The sequence below is a fragment of the Heptranchias perlo genome, chromosome 2 (genome assembly GCF_035084215.1).
Source record: "Heptranchias perlo isolate sHepPer1 chromosome 2, sHepPer1.hap1, whole genome shotgun sequence".
Taxonomy (NCBI): Eukaryota; Metazoa; Chordata; class Chondrichthyes; order Hexanchiformes; family Hexanchidae; genus Heptranchias; species Heptranchias perlo.
In genome coordinates, this window is record NC_090326.1 from 46,789,101 (window position 1) to 46,814,611 (window position 25,511).

Below are 25,511 nucleotides of genomic sequence, written 5' to 3' on the forward strand. Positions count from 1 at the left end.
AATAAATCTCTGCATGCAATATGAGAAAGCAGATTTAACTCTCCATTTATATAGACTGTGGGTGTTTATAGCAAATAGAAAACACATAAAACCAAAGAAAAGATAAAACTATCATGCATCTTGATTACATGACAATAATTCAAACTTAAGAGTATGGATTGTCAATATACTAACACAAAGCTAGAGCACATTCAGTGTCTGCTTTGACAGGTAGTATAAATCCTATACGCCAACTCCAGCAAAAACTGAGTAAAAGCACTCCTATAAAGTTCACAGTATGTATTAGAAAATTTAATTGACACTCTGGAGTGATATCAAGACTGTTCAGACCAATGGTTATAAAATACTGGAGCTTGCTGCTGTGGTATATAATGTCCTGTTACGTTGTATTTCGGCGTAAGAGGCTGTGCACCATACAGAGGTTGCTGAAATTTGTCTTTACTTTGAATTTGTCCCGAATCGGCAGCACTGGGCCTGTACCTGCAGTAGGCACAGGTCCAGCGTAAGGATTATAATGTGCGGGAGGGGGGCGTTCCCTGCCTTCCACCTCAATGTCCTTTTCTCTGACCATGGTGCATGAAACGTGACTTGAAAAAGAGAGGCATGGGATAAACTAGGGCTAATAATGCAAAAGAAAATCAAGCAGAGCATAGAAAATGTAAAGGGGAAGCAAAACAGGTGTCCCCTAGGACTTGGGTGTAAGGGATGCAATATCAAACTTTACAGACAACACAAAAATAGGGAGCTTGGTTAACTGTGAAAACGACACTACGCAAGTTCTGGAGGATATAGACAGGTTAGTAAATTGGGCAGATAGATGTCAGATGAAATCTAATGCAGTGAAATATGGGGTGATACATTTTGGGAGGAAAATTAAAGAGGAAATATACTTTTAAAGGATTAGAGGAGCAGAGAGGCTTAGGGATTCAGATACTTAAAAGTGGCAGGACAAATTCACCCAGCCAAGTTTTTTTTTTAAAAAGAGTATGGTCCTTGATTATTATAATAGGGGTATAGAGTACAAAAGGAAAGATATAATGCTAAATCTATACAATTCATTGTTAAGGCCACAGTTAGAATATTGTGTCCAGTTTTGAGTTGCCTTACTTTGGGAAGAATGTCAAGGCCATGGAGAGGGTACAGAAGAGATTCACTAAGATGATATCAGAGATGAGAGACTTTAGTTATGAAGAGAGACAAGAACCTGGGGCTCTTTTCATTAGAACAAAGAAGTTTAAAAGCAGATCTGATAGAGACGTACACAATTATGACGGGTTTTAATCAGATAAATTGGGAGAAACTATTTCCAGCGGTCAGTGAGTCAGTAACTAGAGGGCATAAATTAAAGATAATCAGTAAAATAATAAAGAGAGTTTAGGGGAATTATTATTTCTTTTATACAGAAGGTTGTTAGCACATGCAATTCCCTATCAGAAACAGTGGTGGAAGCAGAATTCGTAATAGCTTTTAACAGGAGAGTAGATAAATATTTGAAAAAAGAAAATTGAAAAGGATATGAGGAAAGGACAGTGAAATAGGACTAAGAAAATTACATATTGTGGGGGGAATCTTTCATCTAAATACATCAGCTCTGCTGAAATGTGTGTGTGTGTGTGTGTGTGTGTGAGAGAGTGATATATGTATATATCACAGGGCTTGTGTGGAGCATAAACGTTGGCATAAACCAGTTGGGCCAAATGGCCTGTTTCTGTGTTGATGTAATAGTCTAGTTATGGATTGCATCTTCTCAATGCTGTAAAATTTATTTCATAGTACAAAGGGCTAATATGGAACCTTCAGTGATTGGGACAACACAGTGGGAAGCACCTTGCTGGATGTACTTTTGACCAATGCACAGTCACACCGGGAAAAGTGCAATGGAGAGAGTAGAATTAGATGCTATGAACTAAATGTTGGACAGTATTGGACCGTGTTAAATGAGATAATATTCCAGAATGGCATGCAAACAGAGGAGAATGTATCCACAGGGATTTTCTACAGACTGGTGGACTGTAGTTTGCTACTATTTCATAATGACATCAAATAAACTGAGCTCCAATGCTGCAAGGGAAGAGGGACTTAGGGAAGATCTTTTAAATTGAGCCTTTTGAAATCCATCAGTATGAGGATTTGATTACTATCTAAGGGTATGTGCTGGTTGATATGTTCTAGTTCTATTACATTACAATACAATCATGTTGCTGCTTTGTCTGTCTTCAGGTAAAAGTGATTCATCATCACAGTCACAATCGAGTCCTCTAGGTAACCCAGCAAAGTCTTTTCCTCAAATTGACAAGCTCCTACTACTTTCTGATGGTTTGAAGTACATAGTGGGTTTCATTTATGGGAAGTGTGCAACAGCTTACTGTCTCATTGGTAAATAGGAAACGTCATTAATTAACCTATTAAAATGTAATTGTGTTTTGCCCATCAATATTAAAATATACACCAATTCATGAAATACCACGTACTTGATGTAAATTAAGTCAGAAAAACCTGCTGACTGATATCATGCAACAAACAAAATCTGCTGATTAATGAAAGGGTCTATAATTTACTTTATTCGATTTAATGAAAAAGTATATATGAGTAAAAAGCATCATGCAATCTTGATAAGGACTATTAGGAAAAACGAGGAGGCAATATAAATTAAATGGTACAATTTTAAAAGGTTAAAAAAGTGTATGGGGTCCTTGGCTTTATAAATAGAGGTATAGAATCATCATAGAATCATAGAAAGTTACAGCACAGAAGGAAGCCATTTGGCCCATTGTGTCTTTGCCGGCTTAAAAAGAGCTATCCAGCTTAATCCCACTTTCCAGCACTTGGTCCGTAGCCCTGTAGGTTACGGCACTTCAAGTGCACAACCATGTATAGAGTACCATAGAGTACAAAAGCAAGGAAGATATAGTAAACCTTTATAAATCACAGGTTAGGCTCCAGCTAGGGCATTGTGTCCAATTCTGGGCACCACACTTTAGGAAGGATGTCAAGGCCTTGGAAAGGGTAGAGAGGAGATTTACCAGAATGGTACCAAGGATGCGGGACTTCAGTTATGTGGAGAGACTAGAGAAGCTGGGGTTGTTCTCCTTAGAGCAGAGAGGTTATGGGGAGATTTAATAGAGGTGTTCAAAATTATGAGGGATTTTGATAAAGTACATAGGGAGAAACTGTTTCCACTGGCAGGAAAGTCAGTAACCAGAGGACACAGATTTAAGATAATTGGCAAAAAATCCAGGGGAGAAATGAGGAAAAAAAATTTTACGCAGCGAGTTGTAATGATCTGGAATTCACTGCCTGAAAGGGTGGTGGATGCAGATTTAATAATTACCTTCAAAAGGGAATTGGATAAATACTAGAAGAAGAAAAATTTGCAGTAGGAGTGGGACTAATTGGATAGCTCTTTCAAAGAGCTGGCACAGGCACAATGAGCCGAATGGGCTTCTTCTGTGCTGTATTATTCTATGATTCTCTGGCTTTGATTTTTACAGGGGCTTGGGTAGGGTGCGCGGGTGCACAATAGCGGGCGACGTACCCGGCAAGGTCAGAGATGTGGAGGCCCTGCCGATCTTAATGGTAGAGCCTCATTTGAATAAATATTTGCAGAGGTCTGCCTGACACCCGGCCAGATTGTCTACCCGGCTCGTTGGTGGCAGTGAGAATCTGGCAGCAGGAGGCTGTAGCCAGTGACTCGTGAGAATGGTCCCCGGCAGTCAGTGGGTGGAGGGGATTTTCTGGCTTCATGGTAGGAGGGGCAGGCTTGGGCTTCCTCTTGCTGAGAGATCAGTGGGGGGAATGCCAGTGCTGGGGATTCCCTGAAAATTGGGGGAGTGCCTGGACTCCTTGAGGGGAGTAGGGGAAGCACTCCTGCTACTCCTGGCCCACAAGCAATTTAAAGACAGAAAAAGTTTTTAAACTTACCTGGGCCTCTTCTGGCCAATTGGCTTCTCCTGCCGTGTTGCTGTTGCCGGGCAGCAGACTGCGGGGACTCCTCCTGCGTGGACCTTAAAATTATGTTGCGGCACCGAAGACATCATTGGGCTGCAACTTTTGACTCTTAAGTAGGGCTTTAACGGGAGCCTCGACCAGAGCCTGAATTACTGCCGTAAATGTTACGGTGGCCGGGAACACGGTGGCTTGGATACAAGATCTCACTTTTTTTTTCTTTTGAATTTTAACCTCTTGCCAGGCCCTGGCCTGCCCGTCGGGGGCGGGGTTAAAATCGAGGCCTATGATTCTATTCTGTGGTTAGTGATAATCTGAGTATTCCAACCCTCCTTAAAAGCAAATCAACAGGCATTAGTCAAAAGTTCAGCAACAAAAAGCTGATTTCTGCTCGTAAAGGCCTAGTTACGGTCATTAATGATAAATTTGTGCGGGATTGCACAGCTGTATGGTCAAATGAAGAAATGACCCCATGTCTGACTTCCAAATAGTGAACTTAACAATGGGGAAGGTCTCAAAGTATCCCTGTTCTACTTTGATTGGTGCCAAGGGATTTTTTACATCAACCTATGCAAGCAGGCGGGGGCCTCAATTTAACTTCTCATCCAAAAGACGTCAGCTCTGACAATGCAGCACTCCCTCAGTAGTAGATTAAAGTGTCAGCCCTAATTGTGTGTTTGAGACCAGGGGCTCAATTTTAAAATGGTGGCGGGTTGGCAGCCCGTGGCAAACCCGAATTAAAAAAAACTTACCTTTTCCAACACGATCGCGATGTAATTGGTGGTGATTAAAGTTCTCTCTGGGATTCGCGCCCGGCAGCTCTCCTGATTGACAGGCTGGCTACCGACAGGAGCTGCAACGCTGAGGAGGGGGGGAGAGAGAGAGAGAGAGAGAGAGCAAGACTTCATCCGGCGCTGGAACAGATGTGGGGGGAGGGGAGAGGGGAAGATCGGGCGGGGGGAAGAGAGGAAGATCGGGCGAGGGGGGAAGAAGGGAAGATCGGGCGAGGGGGGAAGAGGGGACGATCGGGCGAGGGGGGAAGAGGGGAAGATCGGGCGAGGGGGGAAGAGGGGAAGATCGGGCGAGGGGGGAAGAGGGGAAGATCGGGCGAGGGGGGAAGAGGGGAAGATTGGGCGGGGGGAAGAGGGGAAGATCGGGTGGGAGGAGAGGGGAAGAGGGGAAGTTCGGACAGGGGGGAAGAGGGGAAGATCGGGCGGGGGGGTAGAGGGGAAGATCGGGCGGGGGGGAAGATCGGGCGGGGGGAGAGGGGAAGTACGGGCGGGGGGAGATGGGAAGTACGGGCGGGGGGGAAGAGGGGAAGATCGGGCGGGGGGAGAAGGAAGATCGGGCGGGGGGGTCGAGTGGAAGAGGGGAAGATTGGGCGGGGGGAAGATCGGGCGGGGGGGAAGAGGGGAAGATCAGGCGGGGGGAAGATCGGGCGGGGGGGGGAGGAGGGGAAGATCGGGCGGGGGGGAAGATCAGTGGTGGGGGACAGGGAAAGATCGGGGGTGGGAGAGGGGAAAATCGGGTGGGGGGAAAGGGGTAGATTGGTGGTGGGTGACAGGGGAAGATCGGGGGGGGAGAGGGGAAGATCGGGGGGGGAGAGGGGAAGATCGGGTGGGGGGAGAGGGGAAGATCGGTGGGGAGAGGGGACGATCGGGTGGGGGGAAAGGGGTAGATTGGTGGTGGGTGACAGGGGAACATCGGGGGAGAGGGGAAGATCGGGTGGGGGGAAAGGGTAGATTGGTGGTGGGTGACGGGAAGATCGGGTGGGGGGAGAGGGGAAGATCGGGTGGGGGGGAAAGGGGTAGATTGGTGGTGGGTGACAGGGGAAGATCGGGTGGGGGGAGAGGGGAAGATCGGGGGAGAGGGGACAATCGGGGGGGAGAGAGGAAGAGGGGGAGATCGGAAAGGGACATCGGGGGCTGAGAGGGACATCGGAGAGGGAGACATCGGACATCGGAGCAGAGTGGAAAGGTAGGTTGCTTTTGTGTTTTAACTTTGTGCAGTGGTTTTTTATTTAATTTATTTTGTTTATTTTTGCCTGATCTGGCCCTTCACACCTGGTTTCACCAGGCGTGATTCGGAAGCCATGGGAAAGCCGCCCAGGTAAGTTAAAAATCGTTCTAACGACCTAATATGTCACAAGTAAAGTCCTTAATTACCTCAATGAGGTACATTTGGTTAACTATCATACCGCCAGCTTTAATTGTCAGTGGGACCTCCGGATTCAGGACGCTCGTGCGCACACAGATACGTCTGTGGGGAACTCGGAGGTCGGTGGGTTGGAGCCGGCTTCCGAAACTGCTCTGCATTTTTGCAATTTTCACAGCCCCCCTGCCCCCAACGCACCCGCAATTTAAGTTTAAAATTGAGCCCCAGGTGTAGGGCTTGAAACTATCGCCTTCTGACTCATAGGAGACAGGCTACTAGCTCAGCCCATCTGAGACTTACCAAGTATTTTAATATTCAATACTGGTGTACAGCATTTGTGCCTTTGATTTGGATTTTAATAATGAAAGAGATGAGTACACTGTTGATGCTTATGTCTAACGGATATCTAGTTTTTAGGGCAGTATTTTACTATAGTGCTTAATGTATTCATTATGAAAAAGTGCAATCCTGAAATTTGCTCTGTTATAAGGACCTGCCACAGAGGGGAGTATTGTGAGTAGTGAGACTAGATATGATGGAAGTGAAGCAGAGAGAAAGAGAGCAGTTTTCTTAGCTTAACAACTCTGGTGAGGTCAGTGAAACTTTTCTGGCATTGTAGCCATGTCCCGGAAGCTAAGCTCCTGTCATTGACCTCTGCGATCTCTTCCCTCTGGCGATGAAGGTGTTGCCTGGAGGGCTTCCTCCCCATGGTGGGGGGAACAGGATCTCCCTCCACTTATCCACTGCCTGGACCAGGACCTCCAAAACTACATTAGAGAACGTGGGGGCCCAATCTGCAGGCCTTGCAGCCGTTTATCTCCTTACAAGCATTCCCTGCTGTCCGCAGCCAGAGTGCACCTGCCCTTTAAGAGGTGCTGGCTGCCTTTAAGTGGCATCAGAGACATCCGTGTCCAGCCCCCCAACCAGGCGTTGAGCTTATAAATAACGGGGCTAGTGCTGGCTGCAAACCTGAGTCATGGTAATGAGGTGGCAGCACCAATTTCAGGTGGTCCCTGTGACCATGTGAACAGGCGGGTGCATTGTGTGCTCATTTATGGGCGCCATCGAATTTCTAGGCCTAAGATTTCGTAATAACAGATTTGTTGTTGATACAGAAAATATGTCAATGGACTTGGCAAGCTCCAGCTCTAATTCATCTCATCACGTTTCCCTTCTCTTCCTTTTCCTCGCTCTCTTTGTTCTTCTTCCTTATTCCCTTCCCTTTCCCCGAAAAGGAATACTGTCTTTCTGAAAATGTTTTTTGTGAAAGACTTCGAAGGAGACTGTAATCCTCCCCACCAGTTTTTCCTTTCTGCGCTCTGCCCAGGCAGTGCTTAATGCTCATGTGGTAAAAATGAAAATCTATCCCAGTGTCCCTTGAATGCAAATCTACTCTCTTCTGCAAGACTTGTAACTCCAACCTATACTGCATGGTATGTCATTTATATTTCACTTACTATTGAAAAGGCACCAAGTTAAAGTCAGATGAATCCACTGTCTATTTTATATAGTAAAACTTCAAATTGACAGAAAACCAACCTTCAGCCATGTGTCAGACCTGGATCAGTTTGGAAGCATACGGAGAAAATGGCTACTTAGATTCAATGCCCAATCCTGGTTGTTTTAAAACAAAAAATTCCTGGTTCTCTCTCCCACTCAATTATTGTTCCTTCTATCTTCTTTGCCCACTATTTTTATATATACTGGGACAGAAATTGCTCCCGAAATATCAGAGGAGCTCAATAGCGCTCTCCATTTTTTATGGTGAATCGAAGGACCAATTTTCCGCGTTTGCACATGCGTACTAAAATGCGGAAATCATGAACTTGCTCCTGGTGGTTCGCTGGTGATATAACAGCTTCGAATTAAAGGGCCATCGCACGCTACAATCAGAGAAATCAGTAAAAAATCACAAACTTGCTCACCTGCCCTGCTAGAAAGTAACTAATTACACCACTAAAGGGTACGCTTAAAAATACCAGGTCTAAACTAAGTTTTAAATGTGCGATAACTCTTTATGACAGCTAAACAACTAAAAATTAAATTTTAATAATGTGGAGTCTCATATTACTCCTTATTTTAATAGTTTTTGGTCATTTAAAAAAAAATTAAAAATTAAACATTTATTTTTTTACTTTTCCCTTCTGTCTCTTTAATTTAATTAAATTATTTCTTTGGCTTTTTATTAAAAAAATTAAATTTTTTTGTTTACAATGACTTTCAGAATACTAACTTTAAATGAATGAAGTCTGCTTGCCTACTTGTGGGTGTGACTTCTCTTCCTGACAGATTTTGTGGGCGTGTCTTCTATTCCACGCGCAGCGACTTACCCTGCTCAGAGGCTGGGTTGATTGCGCACAATTTTTCAAAACTTCAAGCAAGTCAACGCCACAGAGCCCGCAGTAAGCACATTCATTAATTTAATTTGCAGGAGCAGAGGTGATTGATGCCATGCTGCTTTGCGCAAGTTCTGGCCCATTATAAAATTATAATGAAAGTAATTGATTTTGAGTTTTCCGTCATCAGAAGGTAATACTCTGATTATAACACAGCAGGCCTACATGTTTGCAGGTAGCATAGCTGAATGACATAATAAAGTACATACTGGCACACTCCTCCTGCTGCCTTGCCAATTCAACCTGGCACTCTTCTCTCTCTCCCTAACCTAGTTAAGCTGGTACCGTTCTTCCACTCTCAGGGGAGGGTTCAGGCTGGTGTTCTTTCATCCCCCTAGTACCACCCCCCTCCAGTTTATGCTGGTATTCTGGCAATCTCCCTTCCCGCTCCATCTGAGTTAATGTTGGCATTTTCCTTTCTTTCCCGCCCAAAGCCTCATTCCCAGCTTTTCTCTTTTCCCCCAAAGCACCTTTCCCAGCCTGTGCCCCTTTCCCTCTCCCTCTCCCCTTTATTAGCATCAATTTCCCCATTCCCTTTATTGTTTTCCATTTATCTTCCTCTTCATTGTCTTCGATTCCTCAATCCCTTTTCCCTTTACTGCCATCCACTCTCCCTTTTTCACAGCCATTCGCTCCCCTTCCCCCATCCATTTCCTCCTTATCACATATTCTGCTCCTTGCCCCTTCCCTTGTTTTACATTCTGTCCCTTCCCCTCCCTTTGCCATACATTCTGTCTGTTCATCTAGCCATACGCCCCTCCTCCCTCCCCTTTGCGTCTGTTCCCTTCCCGCCTGCTCCTACCTGAAGCCGATAGTTAATGTGCTGGACAAACCCTCCTCCTCCAGTTTATAGAGGGACAATTGGGATTAGTAGCACTGGAAGTGCGTGAAGAGGAGGAGTAGGGCCTGTCCGGTGCATTAGCCACCGGACTTGGTTAGGAGCAGGATGGGGTGGAGAAGGTGAGTAGTTTGTGCTGCCTGCTGATTTACAGCCACAAGCATGGACGATGTAAATAGGGGCTCCAAATGCTGACTTTCCGCCTAAAAAGTGGACGGTTGGCATGTATGTTGATAGAATTATATCACTTTAACATCAAACTGTCCTTTTCTGGTTTCCTTGGGACATGCGCCAACTCCAGACGATAAAGTGGGTGGGTGGGTGATCCGCTCCCAAGACTTGGCTGATGCTGCTCTTGCGTCGGCCACTGAAAGGACCTTAAGAATGTCGACTCTCCCTCCAAAAGCTTTCCCTTCAGACAAGAGCAGCTACTCCATCTATTGCAACATGTGCAGGAATCTTCCGAGTGACATCTCGCCACGCAAACACAAGAGGGTTTATTTGATTAATATTCTGATTGTAGTGACCAGTTAGCCCAAGTCTACTGGGCTAGTCTACTATGTTGCAGGATTATTCAGTGATTAATTAACGTTATGGGTATTCATGGAAATAATAATAGATGTAATTTCATAGTATTCCATTGCTTTATTTTGTGCTGAATTCATCACAACAAAGCTCCCATGATGGCCCAGTTGGTAAGTGCACTGTTCAGTGTGATACTGTGACATATAGACTAGAAAGGACCCCAGTTTCCTCCTTACATGGTGCTAAGCTATGGATCACGGCCAGGACAGCAGTACATCAAGCCTATCCCACCCAAGTAATGGTGTAACCACACACACCACTGAGCCACCCCTGCCCAAGTAATCTCCTGGGAAAGGGGGAGAAGAAAAAATGAACAATTCTTGAAAACCTCTTGGAATTTCCTTTCTGATTCCCTAAGGCAATCAAGCAAGGCTCATAGGAGACCACGGTAATCCATAGTTCCCCATAATTGCAGCTAACTAGCCCTTTAGGGCATCCAAAACCATGTCCTTCCATACAGCCCTAAAAATTCAGGGTCAACATCTCAACGACATGCAGTCCATTCCAAAATGACCACAATCCGGACAAGATCCCCGTAATCCATATTGAAACCCACCACAGCCTATGCTGCTATGCTCATGTGTAAAGGACGGTTATGTAGTAAGGTACTTGAGGGTAACCTGTGCCATGCAATCATAGTCCAGCATTAGATGGTGCCTTCAGGAGAAAAAGGGACAAGATTGGCCAAGGGTGGGGGGAGTGGCAAATAAGAAAAATATTACTCACTGCTTAACCTGTGCTACAAGCTGGTAATGTCTGTGAAATTCAGAATTAGAAAGAAAGACTTTCACAACCTCAGGATGTCCCAAAGTGCTTTACACTTTACACAATGAAATCTTTTTGAAGTTGCAATGTAGGAAACATTTTTGCTGTTGTAATGTAGGAAACGCAGCAGCCAATTTGCGCACAGCAAGCTCCCACAAAGAACACTGTGATAATGATCAGATAATCTGTTTTAGTAATGGTGGTTGAGGGATAAATATTGGCAACTCCCTTGTTCTTCTTCGAAATAGTGCCATGGGATCTTTAACATCCACCTGAGAGGGCAGACAGGGCATCGATCTAACGTCTCATCTGAAAGACCTCCAACAGTGCAGCACTCCCTCGGTACTGCACTGAAATGTCAGCCTAGATTCTGTGCTCAAGTCTCTGGAGTGGGACTTGAACCCACAACCTTCTGACTCAGAGGCGAGTGCTACTATGGCTGGCACCTTAGGTGCTAATAGCAGATTAGCTGACATCTGTCAATAAACAAATTGTTCTAGCTAACAAACTACGAGTGTGCCCTCCCCCTTTGAAGACATGAACAATTCACGTCAGCAAATGTTGCCTCTGTGACTGTGGGAACCGAGAAAGCTTTTTTTCAAAAATCATTAGGTGAGGCGGCTTTCTGTTTTGGTTCTCATTGAAGATCATGTTTGCGGAATAAAGAAAGCATGCAAGTCTTCATGGTTAAGGGAAATCAAATGGTTTGTGGTTACATCTTCTTTCTCCACCACACTGGAGCCTCTTGGCTGTAAGTCCCTTTGATACAAGGAGAAACTTTATAGCAAATCTCTGAAAAATTTGCCACTCTGTTGTTCTCAAACTTGCCTCGTTTCACCCAAGAGTAATACATGTTCATTTTTTATATGGGCTGCACATATTTAAATTATCACCTTGGTATTTTATAAGAAGGTAACCACTTTTAAATTCATCTACTAAAGGACATGCTCAGTGATTTTGAGCTGAATGGGGTTTGTTTTATTTGGTTTTGTCTGCCTGTGAACATACTCATGTATCTATTCTTGTCTTTCAGTTGATAGTTTGGGACTGGGACTCGAATGGTAAGCACGACTTTATCGGAGAGTTTACATCGACATTTGTAGAGATGCGTGGGGCAATGGATGGCCGACAGGTAGAAAAGCACCTTTACGTTTGGACCTTTCACACTTGTTTTATACAAATTCACTAGCTGCCTATGATATTTTTCCTTCACTGACAGTTCTAATTGGTGAAAAAAAAACATAACCACATAATTCTTGTGTCCCAATTTCTTTGATTGCAGGTTCAGTGGGAATGCGTCAATCAGAAATACAAAGTGAAGAAGAAAAATTACAAGAACTCTGGCATCGTTATTCTCAACCTCTGTAAAGTGAGGCTTTCTCGTTCTCCTCTGGTTGCATGTAGAAATGACCAGTTACGAAAATCTAAAACATTACAAACTGATCATGATCCCATTAAACATCACTTGTGCTGGTGCGAAGTAGGCTTATCGTCGGTATTTTGCAAAGCGGCTGCTTGCCTTCTGGGATGTTTGCAATGCAGAGGCTGGCTGGATCTTATACAGTTTGCTTTGCCCCCCAACCCACTCCATCCACCAAAATAAACTTTGGGCTACAGAAACACATTTTAGAGTCATGCAAACCCTTTCTATTAAAGTAAAAAGAATGGGCAGAATTTTGTGTTTAACTGGCACCCAGGCACTAGAGGAAAATTGAAACTTTTATAGTTGTAATGGTTGCTGTGACCTCCCATGTAAGAACGTAGGAACAGGAGTAAGCCATTCAGCCCCTCGAGTCTGCTCCGACATTCAGTTAGGTTATGGCTGATTTGTACCTCAAGTCCATTTACCCACCTTAGCTTCATATCCCTTGATACCTTACCTAACCAAAATTCTACTGAGCTCAGTCTTGAAAGCTCTAATTGACCCAGTATCCACAGGTTTTGGGAGCAGAGAATTCCAAATTGCTACTATCCTTTGTGTGAAAAAGTACTTCCTGATTTCCCTCCTAAAAAGCCTAGCTCTAATTTTAAGATTATGTCCCCTCATTCTTGATTGCCCCATCAGAGGAAATAGTTTCTCTGTATTTATCCCATAGAACCCTTTTAACATTGTGAACACCTTAATCGGATCACCCCTCAATCTTCCATACTCAAGGGAATAGAAGCCAAGTTTATGTCAACCCTCATACTAGAATTTTGTTTTCTTTTTTCATTTAAAATATCCTTACTGACACTTGAGTGGCTGAGTAAACACAGTCTTTGTGTTTTTTTTCAAATTTAGTCACTTTTTCAGCACAGTCAGAAATCGATCTCAGAGTTCATGCTGCCCTGTGTAAAGCCAGACATGGAGTTGCACATCAATGTAAAAACACAGTAATGTATGGAAATTGGCTGAGAATAATTCAGTAGCACAAAATAGTGAACATTGGAACTAAATGGCCAAAGCAGTGAACATTGGAACTAAATTTCCACTGGCAGACTTGTAGTCCTGCTGCTGTAATGATCCTAATAGTGATCCATACGCCCACAGTGCTGATAATCTAGTTTTACAGGAAGATAGCATGTCCTGAACTCATTTTTTGCAGGTTACTTCTATTAAAAACCCCACAAATTAACATTTAAAAGAAAGGATCTCTGTGGGACCTTACAAGGATTTGAAACATGCCACACCAGGGACATTTACTCCATCTAGTACAACACGAGTGACAACCAGCAAGTGATCAATATATTCAGCACTAATATTGCAACTTTTAAAGATATAACAATCATAAAGTATTACACAGGGGCAATTAGCTGGATTTTGCTGTTGGTAGCAAGCGGCTGTGATGTTAAATATTTAAAGAGCAGGACCTCAAAGGTGATAATCTCTGGATTATTCCCAGTGCCACAGACTAGTGAGTGTAGGAATAGTAGGATAAGCAGGTTAATGCATGCTGGAGAAATTGTGCAGGAAGGAGGGTTTCAGATTCCTGGGGCATTGAGACCAGTTCTGGGGCAGGAGGGACCCGTACAGAATGGACGGGTTGCACCTCAACAGGGCTGGGACCAATGCTCTGGCGGAGAGGTTAACTAATGATGTGGGGGAGGGTTTAAGCTAATTTGGCATGGAGAGGGGCACCAGGATGAAGCATTAGAGAGGAGAAACAAGGAGCACAGAGGACTGGGAGAGACAAACAGCATTGGAATAAAGCGTAGTTCAAAAATAGGAGGGATCAGACAGAGGGGAAGTGCAAGGCAAACTAGGATGGGATTGGGGTGCATGTGTGTAAAAGCATGGAGCATGGTAAATAAGGTTGGTGAGCTGCAGGCACAAGTTACCACATGGGATTATAATATGGTGGCAATAACAGAAACCTGGCTCAAATAAGGGGAGGATTGGGTACTTAATATTCCTGGCTCCAAGGTATTCAGGAAAGATAGGGAAAGAAAAAAAAGAAGAGGGTGGTTGGCAGTACTGATCAAAGATACAGTTACAGCACTGGAAAGGATTATGTAGTTGAGAGGTCAAAGACAGAATCTATTTGATTAGAATTAAGGAACAATGGAGGAGCGATTATGCTGCTGGGTGTATACTATCGGCCACCAAGTATTGGGAAGGTGATAGGCAAATATCAGAAAGATGCAAGAACTTTAGAGTAGTGATAAAGGAGCACTTCAATTATCCTAATATAGACTGGGAAAATAACAGTGTTAAGGGAAAAGAGGGGAAGGAATTCATGAAATGCATACAAGAGAACTTTCTTGATTAGTATGTTCCCAGCCCAGCAAGGAAGGAAGCAGCACTGGATCTGGTTCTGGGGAATTAAGTGGGGCAAGTGGAGCATGATTCAGTGGGGAGCATTTGGGAAACAGTGATCACAATATCAATAGGTTTAGAATAGTTATGGAAAAGGACAAGGAAAAATCAAATGTGAAAATACTTAACTGGAGGAGGGCTAATTTCAGTGAGTTAAAAGGGGATTCTGCACAAGTAGATTGGAATCAAAGATTGGCAGGTAAAACTGTAAATGAGCAATAGGCAGCTTTCAATGAAGAAATATTTTGGGTATAGACTAGACACATTCCCACGAGGGTGAAATGAAGGGCACCCAAAGTTGGAGCTACCTGAATGACGAAAGATTTATAGAGATTAAAATGAAACAAAAGGATGCTTATGATAAATATTAGGTTCATAATACAATAGAGAACTGTGCTAAATACAGAAAGTATAGAGGAGAACTGAAAAAGGAAATGAGAAGGACAAAGAATGTATGAGAATAGATTAGCAGGTAACATAAAAGGGAACCCAAAAGTCTTTTAAAAACATATAAATAGTAACAAGATAGTCAAAGGAATGATGGGGCTGATTAGAGACCAAAAAAGAAATCTTGTGGAGGCAGAGAGCATGACTGACGTGCTGAATGAGTACTTTGCTTCTGTGCTCACAAAAGAAGAGAATGAAGTTAATGTCACAGTAAAGGAGGAGGTAGTAGAGAAATTGGATAGGATAAAAATAGATAAAGAGGAGGTACTTAAAAGGTTGGCAGCACTCAAAGTAGAAAAGTCACCCGGTCCAGATGGGATGCATCCTAGGTTGCTGAGGGAAGCAAGGGTAGAGATAGTGGAGGCTCTGGCCATAATCTTCCAATCTCCGTACATATGGGTGTGGTGCCAGAGGACTGGAGGATTGCAAATGTTGCACTCCTGTTCAAAAAAGGGGAGAGCGATAAACCCGGCAACTATTGGCCAGTCAGCCTAATGTCAGAGGTGGGGAAATGTTTAGAGACAATAATTCGGGACAAAATGAATTGTCACTTGGATACATATGAGTTAATAAATGACAGCCAGCACAGATTTGTTAAAGATAAATCATGTTTGACTAACTTGATTGAGCTCTTTGATGAAGTAATGGAGAGGGTTGATGAAGGCAGTGCGGTTCATGTGTTTATGGACTTTCAAAAGGTGCTTAATAAAGTACCACATTTTTTTTATTCGATCATGGGATGTGGGTGTCGCTGGCGAGGCCGGCATTTATTGCCCATCCCTAATTGCCCTTGAGAAGGTGGCGGTGAGCCGCCTTCTTGAACCGCCGCAGTCCGCGTGGTGAAGGATCGCCCACAGTGCTGTTAGGTCCGGAGTTCCAGGATTTTGACCCAGCGACGATGAAGGAACGGCAATATATTTCCAAGTCGGGATGGTGTGTGACTTGGAGGGGAACGTGCAGGTGGTGTTGTTCCCAGGTGCCTGCTGCCCTTATCCTTCTAGGTGGTAGAGGTCGCGGGTTTGAGAGGTGCTGTCGAAGAAGCCTTGGCGAGTTGCTGCAGTGCATCCTGTGGATGGTACACACTGCAGCCACTGTGCGCCGGTGGTGAAGGGAGTGAATGTTTAGGGTGGTGGATGGGGTGCCAATCAAGCGGGCTGCTTTGTCCTGGATAGTTTCGAGCTTCTTGAGTGTTGTTGGAGCTGCATTCATCCTGGCAAGTGGAGAGTATTCCATCACATTCCTGACCTGTGGAAAGGCTTTGGGGAGACAGGAGGTGAGTCACTCGCTGCAGAATACCCAGCCTCTGACCTGCTCTTGTAGCCACAGTATTTATATGGCTGGTCCAGTTAAGTTTCTGGTCAATGGTGACCCCCAGGGTCTTGACGGCGGAAGATTCGGCGATGGTAATGTCGTTGAATGTCAAGGGGAGGTGGTTTGACTCTCTCTTGTTGGAGATGGTCATTGCCTGGCACTTGTCTGGCGTGAATGTTACTTGCCACTTATCAGCCCAAGCTTGGATGTTGTCCAGGTCTTGCTGCATGCAGGCTCGGACTGCTTCATTATTTGAGGGGTTGCGAATGGAACTGAACACTGTGCAATCATCAGCGAACATCCCCATTTCTGACCTTATGATGGAGGGAAGGTCATTGATGAAGCAGCTGAAGATGGTTGGGCCTAGGACACTGCCCTGAGGAACTCCTACAGCAATGTCCTGGGGCTGAGATGATTGGCCTCCAACAACTACTACCATCTTCCTTTGTGCTAGGTATGACTCCAGCCACTAGAGAGTTTTCCCCCTGATTCCCATTGATTTCAATTTTACTAGGGCTCCTTGGTGCCACACTCGGTCAAATGCTGCCTTGATGTCAAGGGCAGTCACTCTCACCTCACCTCTGGAATTCGGCCCTTTTGTCCATGTTTGGGCCAAAGCTGAAATGAGGTCTGGAGCTGAGTGGTCCTGGAGGAACCCAAACTGAGCATCGGTGAGCAGGTTATTGGTGAGTAAGTGCTGCTTGATAGCACTGTCGACAACACCTTCCATCACTTTGCTGATGATTGAGAGTAGACTGATGGGGCGGTGATTGGCCGGATTAGATTTGTCCTGCTTTTTGTGGACAGGACATATCTGGGCAATTTTCCACATTGTTGGGTAGATACCAGTGTTGTAGCTGTATTGGAACAGCTGTATCCAGTGTACTCAGCCATTTCTTGTTACCACGTGGAGTGAATCGAATTGACTGAAGACTGGCTTCTCTGATGGTGGGGATATCAGGGAGGTGGCTGAGATGGATCATCCACTCGGCACTTTTGGCTGAAGATGGTTGCAAACGCTTCAGCCTTGTCTTTTGCACTCACGTGCTGGACTCGGCCATCATTGAGGATGGGGATGTTTACAGAGTCTCCTCCTCCCATTAGTTGTTTAATTGTCTACCACCATTCACGACTGGGTGTGGCAGGACAGCAGAGCTTTGATCCATTGGTTGCGGAATCGCTTAGCTCTGTCTATAGCATGTTGCTTCCGCTGTTTAGCATGCATGTAGAACTGTGTTTTAGCTTCACCAGGTTGGCACCTCATTTATTGGTACGCCTGGTGCTGCTCCTGGCATGTTCTTCTACACTCCTCATTGAACCAGGGTTGATCCCCTGGCTTGTTGGTAATGGTAGAGTGAGGAATATGCCGGGCCATGAGGTTACAGATTGTGCTGGAATACAATTCTGCTGCTGCTGATGGCCCACAGCGCCTCATGGATGCCCAGTTTTGAGCTGCTAGATCTGTTCTGAATCTATCCCATTTAGCACGGTGGTAGTGCCACACAACACGTTGGACGGTGTCCTCAGTGGGAAGACGGGACTTCGTCTCCACAAGGACAGTGTGGTGGTCACTCCTACGAATACTGTCATGGACAGATGCATCTGCGACAGGTAGGTTGGTGATGACGACGTCAAGTAGGTTTTTCCCTCATGTTGGTTCGCTCACCACCTGCCGCAGGCCCAGTCCAGCAGCTATGTCCTTCAGGACTCGGCCAGCCCGGTCAGTAGTGGTGCTACCGAGCCACTCTTGGTGATGGACATTGAAGTCCCCCACCCAGAGTACATTCTGTGCCCTTGCTACCCTCAGTGTTTCCTCCAAGTGATGTTCAACATGGAGGAGTACTGATTCATCATCTGAGGGAGGACGGTAGGTGGTAATCCGCAGGAGTTTTCCTTGCCCATGTTTGACCTGATGCCATGAAATTTCATGGGGTCCGGAGTCAATGTTGAGGACTCCCAGGGCCACTCCCTCCTGACTGTATTCCACTGGACCGCCACCTCTGCTGGGTCTGTCCTGCCGGTAGGACAGGACATACCGAGGGATGATGATGGAAGAGTCTGGGACTTGTAATGGGGACTCATAATGGACTTGTTAATAAAATTGAAGCCCATGGGATTAAAGGGGCAGTGATTGCGTGGATTCGACATTGGCTAAGGGACAGAAAGCAGAGAGTCGTGGTGAACGGTTGTTTTTCAGACTGGAAGGAAGTATACAGTGGTGTCCCCCAGGGGTCAATATTAGGACCGCTGCTCTTTTGATCTGTGTTATTGACCTGGACTTTGGTATACAGGGCATAATTTCAATGTTTGCAATGTTTCACACAAAACTCAGAAATGTAGTAAACAGTGGGAGGGATAGTGACAGACTTCAGTCAATTGAAGTCAATAGAAATAAAAATCAGGAGAGATGTAAAACGGGCTGCCGACTCGCTATCACCCATTTTACACTATTGCACAAAGTCAAGATCTACCCTGGGAAGTCTAAATGATGGATAGATGGTGGTACCACATACTGTCTTTCAACTTCCTCTGTCCTGTGCTGAGTGGACAGCAGTAGATACACAGGTAGTTGATGGAAAATCTTAATCCCTTCTATGCTACATTAAATTCACATCTCGATTTTGTCTGTACTATTACATGGCAATAAGTTCTCCAATCCGTAAGAACATCCCAGGGGCTTGAGAGAACGTTGTACTCAGCTGCCAACTTATTCAACAGACCAGAGTAAAGACGCATCTGCATCGAGGTTTGAAAAGCCTTTGGACTGTACAGTACAAACGGAACGCTTTAATGAAACAGTTCACTTGGAGGAAGTGAACTCCACACTACGTTGCCCAGCTAATGGCAGATTATCAGCCATGGATGTAAATTCCTAAAAGCTGCTGTAGATGAGGAGGAGGAAATGGAAATGGTCTTGGAGAACGTTGCCAGGAGCTGCTGACTGACCTGGAGCCCCCCTTTCAGATGATGTTGAATCGGGTTCTGTTTGGCACACAGGTGAGTCCGCAGTTCCTGGCACTGACCTCCATCCTCTCCTCCTCGTCTGGATTAGCTTTTAGGAATTTGGCACAATTTGTGTTTTTATCCATTAGAAAGGGAATCTTAGTGAAAATGATAACAGCTGAGGAATCTTGCTGCTATGACTGGGTCGTAAGGTGGTTCTTCGGGCTATTGTGGCACAAATATTGGCAGCCCATGGAATAATCAGAAAACAACAGGCAGATTGAGGCTTTTTATGAGGTCGCAAACTATAAGAAGATTCAAGACAAACGCACTTAAAATGCTTTCATCTACTTTCATTAAGAATTTCAACCAAATGCCTTGTGAGACCCGCATTTAAAAAAAACTATAAGCTATGGGAGTACTTGGCCAATCTAGGATTCATTCAAGATGTAAACTCCAGCTCCAAGACCAATGTAAGGGCAGAAGGAACCTATTTCTCGCGAAAGAGAAGTGAGTCAAGGTTGTCACCCATCCTATCCAATTTCTTCAACAGTGATGTGTTGGGATCATATTGTAAGGGATGGTTTCGGAATGTTATTGCAGACATTTCTGAAGAAATTCCTGTTCTCCTTTTTCAAATGATATTATGCTGTTGACAAATTCATCTTTAAATCCCCTCTCCCCCCCCCCCCCCCCCCCACCACCATGTAAAGCAAAACTTGGTTGAAGGAGCCCTCTAAGTAGAAACCAGAGAAAGGTTGCCCAAGTCCAGGAGGATAAAAGGTGAGTGAACGGGCCTACATGTCATTTGGGGGACTAAGATCTGCCCGGCCGTTGAGAGTCTAGATGTGTCGGCCAGTATAAATGGTGATGGTTTTGGGGCCTTTCTGGTGGTTGTAGCCATAATCCTGGTACTACATCGAGGGCTCAGTGCCTCCTTTTTTAAAAATATTAAACAATGCCAATATAGCCTAATGCAGTTAAAGAATTCAGTCTGTGTCACATGAAACCATGTTACCATAATGCCTTGCTTGGCGTTATTCTAGCCTGGTGAGTCAGCAGCTTCTGGCAATGTTCTCTAAGACCATTTCCATTTCCTCCTCCTCATCTACAGCAGCTTTTAGGAATTTGCATCCATGGCTGATAATCTGCCATCAGCTGGGCAATGTAGTGTGGAGTTCACTTCCTCCAAGTGAACTATTTCATTTTAGCGTTCTGTTTGTACTGTACACTCCAAAGGCTTTTCAAACTTCTATGCAGATGCGTCCTTACTCTGGTCTGACAGAAAACTATTAGAGAAACAAATTGCGATATTTAGCAGATTGCACAAAACAAGACCTTGTGTCAACCAAATAGAATAGGTCAAGCAGTGCTTTGGTATCCTAAAAAACACACGCACACACGCATGTACACACGCACGCATGCTCGCACACACATGGATTATTCTAATGCTGTTATTAGGACTGTTCATCAAAATGGTCCCTTCTGTCTTACTGACTGCCATCTATTAGGAACAGGAGTAGATCATTCAGCCCCTCGAGCCTGTTCCGCCATTCAATGAGATCATGGCTGATCTGTATCCTAACTCCATTTACCAGCCTTGTCTCCATATCCCTTAATACCTTTGGCTAGCAAAAATCTATATATGTCAGATTTAAAATTATTAATTGAGCTAGCATCTACTGCTTTTTGTGGGAGAGAGTTACATACTTCTATCACCCTTTGCGTGAAGAGGTGTTCCCTAACTTTTCTCCTGAATGGCCTGGCTCTGATTTTAAGGTTATGTCCACATGTCCTGTACTCCCCCACCAACAGAAAAAAATTCTCTCTAGCTACCCTGTGAATTCCTTTCAAAATCCTAAAAGCCTCAATCAAATCACCTTTTATTTTCCAGGAAATGCAAGCCTAGTTTATGTAATTTCTCCTCATAATCTAACCCTTGGAGCCCTGGTAACATTCTGGTGAATCTGCGCTGCACTCCTTCTAAGGCCAATGCATCCTTTCTAAGGCACGGTGCCCAGAACTGAGCACATTACCCTAGATGTGGTCTAACCAGGGCTTTGTATAGCTGTAGCAAAACTTCCTCCCCTTTATATTCTAGCCCTGTAGTTTTAAAGACTAACATTCCATTAGCCTATTTGATTATTTTTTGTACCTGACTACTATATTTTAGTGCTCTGTGTCCATGGACTTCTAAATCTCTTTGGACCTCCACTGTTCCTAACTTTTCACCATTTAAAAAATGCTCGGACCTATCCTTTTTAAGTCCAAAATGGATGACCTCACACTTACCTGCGTTGAAATCCATCTGCCACAGTTTTGCCCATTCACTTTGTCACTGTCTCTGTGTAATTTTATGCTCCTGTCTACACTACTTGCAATGCCACCAATCTTTGTGTCATCAGCAAACTTGGATATATGGCTCTCTATTGTGTTATCTAAGTCATTAGTAAATATAGTGAATGGTTGAGGTCCCAGCACAGATCCTTGTGCGGCAACACTAGTCACTTCCTTCCAATTCGAGTACATACCCATTATCCCTACTTTCTGTCTTCTACTGCCTAACCAATTTCCTAACTAGGCCAATAATTTGCCTTCAATTCCATGAGCTTTAATTTTAGCTCTCAGTCTCTTATGTGGAACCTTATTCTGTGCCTTCTGGAAGTCCATATAAACTACATTCATAGACATCTACTATTTTAGTTACTATTGTACTCTACATAATGAGGGTGTGTTATACAATTTCTGTGTACTTGTTATTTACTTTGAAATATTGAAGAGGATTCTGTCCATTAAATTATTATTTTCTTATTCCCCATTTTAGTTTTACAAATTGCTATTCATACATGAATAAAAACATGCCCATGTGCTACTGGCCCCGCCAGCAGTCCTGCAATGCCGCTGACCTAAATGCATCTTGGAATGTTTTAACGCTGTAGTAGTTTTCATTAAAAGCTGCCTGAATGAAAGTTCTGATTCTCTTGCTGAAAGTAATTATATTAAAGATCTTTCCAACCTGCAGATTCACAAGATGCACTCCTTCCTTGATTACATCATGGGCGGATGTCAGATTCAGTTTACAGTAAGTGACTCTTCATTAGAGTTTTTAATCAAAATTCAATGCATCTCTATTCTGTCTTGCTGTAACTGCTGAAACATATTAATGGACATGAATATTTGAGTGATAAGTGCCTGAGGAAAAGGCTGCCAGACAGATAGCATTATATCATCAAGTGGCTTTCAGCAATCTTTGAGGTAGAATCTTCCACCTGTTGAGATTGTGTTGGCCAATCAGTTCTGCTCACGCACACTGAGCTAAATGTATGTAAAATGCCACAGTGGTCTTAATTCGAGAGAGTTGAGTAAGGGAGGGGTTAGGCTGCCTTTAGTGAGAAGAGCGGAGCTGCGTCTATACTGCAATGATGAGTGTCAGGGCTTCTCTGGGTAATGGCCGGCAGCGGGAAGTGTTCAGTAAGGTAGATAGATTCTTGTCTGCATGGACTTCTGTTTTAATTTCTAGCTAATGCTGAAATGCCTTCACCGGCTTGCAGCTGAGACCTAAGAGTCGATTTTAACTTGGGGTGGGGATTGGGGCAGGACGGGCGGCAAGCCCACCATGGTGTTGTGGGCACGAGGTTCTGGCCATTTTAATTCCCGGGCCTCATTAACGTTCGAAGGGTGGGCTGCCCTCCCGATCACCTGCTGAATCAGGCAACTTGCCCAAGTGACTCACGTAATTTACGGGGCATTTCCCGACTGTATTTAAAGCGAGGATGCACTTCTTAAAGCAAGGTTCTATCCCTTGCTTGCATTCCTTGCTCAACAACTCTTGAAGACTTGTTGACTACAGAGATGATTAGAAGAGCTGCCCCCGCTCCCCCCCCCCCCCCCCGGGCTTTTCTGATGCCTCCCTTGAGTTCCGAGTGGAGGAAGTGAGGGCCAGGAGGCAGGTTTTCTTCAACAACTGCAACAGCATTCCCAAGGTCACTGTCAGGCAGGCCTGGACAGAGGTGGCTGAGAGGGACAGTGCCAACAGCATCACCCCCCCAGGACCTGAGTTCAATGTGGAGTTTATTGTCCTTACAAGAGCAGCAAGGATGTGTGCACCTCTTCATCTCTGTCATCGGCACTTCACCCCTCCCAGGCACCAGCTTGGACACTGGCACTCTGCGTGGGCTACATAGTTAACTAGAGGGGTCTGCACGTAGTGAAATACCCAGTACCGATGGGTAGCAGCAGCAGCTACCAGTGGCAGATGGTAGCAGGTAGCAGGACCTGTGTTGCACAAGATCGCAGAGGCCTGAGGCAATCTGCCTGGAGAAGCACAGCCTCCTCCTGCACTGCTCCTCAGAGAGGTCCAGGAAAGTGACTCTTGACCTGTAGATCCTGTGTGCTGGGTATTGTCTCTGGCACACAGGCCCCCCTCAGCTGCTATCTTCTGAAGCCCAGATGCTGGTGTTTGCTGAGGCTGCTGCTCTCCCTCCTCCAAGAAGAAAGAAGCAAGTATAGCACCCATAGTAAGTAGAGAATCCTGACTCAAAGGTTGTGAAACACCAAAAGTGTACAAAAAGCGATCTGGGAGCTGGAAACTCTCCTGGTAAACCAGACAACAAAATATCCTGCGATCCAGTGAGCTGCAGCTGAGAGCGCCCTTTTTGCGCTGCTTCAGGAGCTCTCAGACACCAATCCTGCTCGGTTTTGCTGGCAGGTTCAAGAATGGGCAGGGCATCGCGATTTAGAGTTAAAATGCAGTGTGGCGGTGGCCATGATATCATTAGACCTTCTTAATTAGCAACCCACTTGCCTGGGGCGAATGCTTAACACGCAGCCAGAAACTGGTGGAGGGGTGGGGAGGGTGCAGGGAGCCCTCAGACACAACCTTAACCCCCACCCCGGCCGCCCTGTTTCTGCTGGTTAAAATTGTCCCTCTAATCTCCAGTCGTACAAAAGTAAAGCATCTTGCCTTCTGGAGCCTTCTGTATTGACATTTCCTCATCGTGTGAAGTAACAGTTGGTGGTGTCAACAAAACTCTTTACAATTACAGTGAAATCACACTGTAAAAACTACTGTCAAATTAAATGAGACTGAATCATCTGAGTGTTGCAGTCAGTGACAAAGACCTTGAAATTACAGTGTGCGAATCCAATCTTAACATTTGTATGAAGTTCCTTCACTAATTCAGCAGAGGCATTAACCTATTTGAGGTAAATGGGTCACAGCCTCCAATAAAATAGTGGACAGAGGAATGCCACATGAATGTGTTAAGCTTTTGCATCTTAATATTTGTACTCTGTAATTTCAAGACCAAAGTATCTCCTTTTCATTCTAAATGTCTATTGCATTGTGTTGAATAATGTCGTGAGTTTCTGCAGCATTTTGAATCAGTTGAAGTAAAACTGCCCCCAGACACCCCTGAATGAAGATTTTTGATTCTACCATTTTTCCTTAATTGTCTCCATTGCTTTCCAAGACATTTCAGACAAGAGCAATGTAATTCTCAGTACAGTGATATAATCCCCTCATCCAGCAACATCTGGTTTTGCCAATTACTTTTCTGATACTTTGATTAAAAGCTAAAAAAAAAATGTTGCAGATTTCACATTGCAGTAGATAACAGCCTCTTCTTCAGCACAGAATCCCACACGCAGCCAGCAACGTGACCTTTCAACCGAAATCATCGAGCAGGCAGCTCTACGAACTGAACCTGCCTGAGAAGTCTCTCGCCATGGCGACTTGGCCCTTTAAAGCAGTCTCGTTCCTTTGTTAATATTGTTGCTATTGTAATTATAGCTACATGTATGTTAATATTGCTGGCTTTTTTGAAGGTATGAATTGTTTGTGACTCCCCTATCTACCTGGCTGACTGTGGCTGAGAGTGTGGAGACTGGGCTCCAGATCATATCTTGTCACTGATTTCTGCAGCGCAAAGGAATGAGCCTGCATTGCACCATTCTGTGGTGCCGCAGATTGGTGGTCCAATTAGTACTGCCACTGCTCCACCCCACAGGCCCTGTGATTCCATCAAATAAAATGTCCACTTCTTTCAATTAATTTCAAGCAGTTCCATATTCAGAGCTGCCTACAGCCTGACCCCTGCAGAATATGAGACAGTGACGTTCACGATTCAGTCTCAGAGCAGCACTGACAAGCGAGGTCTGGGCGCTAGACAGCCACCCACTTGTTCCCCCTCCTCTGAAGATGGCACATGGCGAGGAGAGCCCACACAGAGAGAAGGAGAAGAAACCCTTTATAAACAGAAAGACTGTAATGTTAGATCGCACTGTGTAGAATAATATATTCGTCATTATGTCTGGAAAAATTATCAGGTAC

General features: G+C 44.7%; 1 protein-coding gene across 1 annotated transcript in view; it reads left to right on the top strand.

The window, feature by feature from the left end:
* LOC137332008 (copine-4-like) overlaps positions 1-25,511 on the top strand; it is a 218,374-nt gene that overhangs the window by 154,575 nt on the left and 38,288 nt on the right. Inside the window, exons 8-10 of the mRNA XM_067995755.1 lie at positions 11,717-11,815; positions 11,966-12,052; positions 22,203-22,262. Coding sequence (XP_067851856.1) covers positions 11,717-11,815; positions 11,966-12,052; positions 22,203-22,262 — 246 coding nt within the window. The remainder of the gene's footprint in view (positions 1-11,716; positions 11,816-11,965; positions 12,053-22,202; positions 22,263-25,511) is intronic.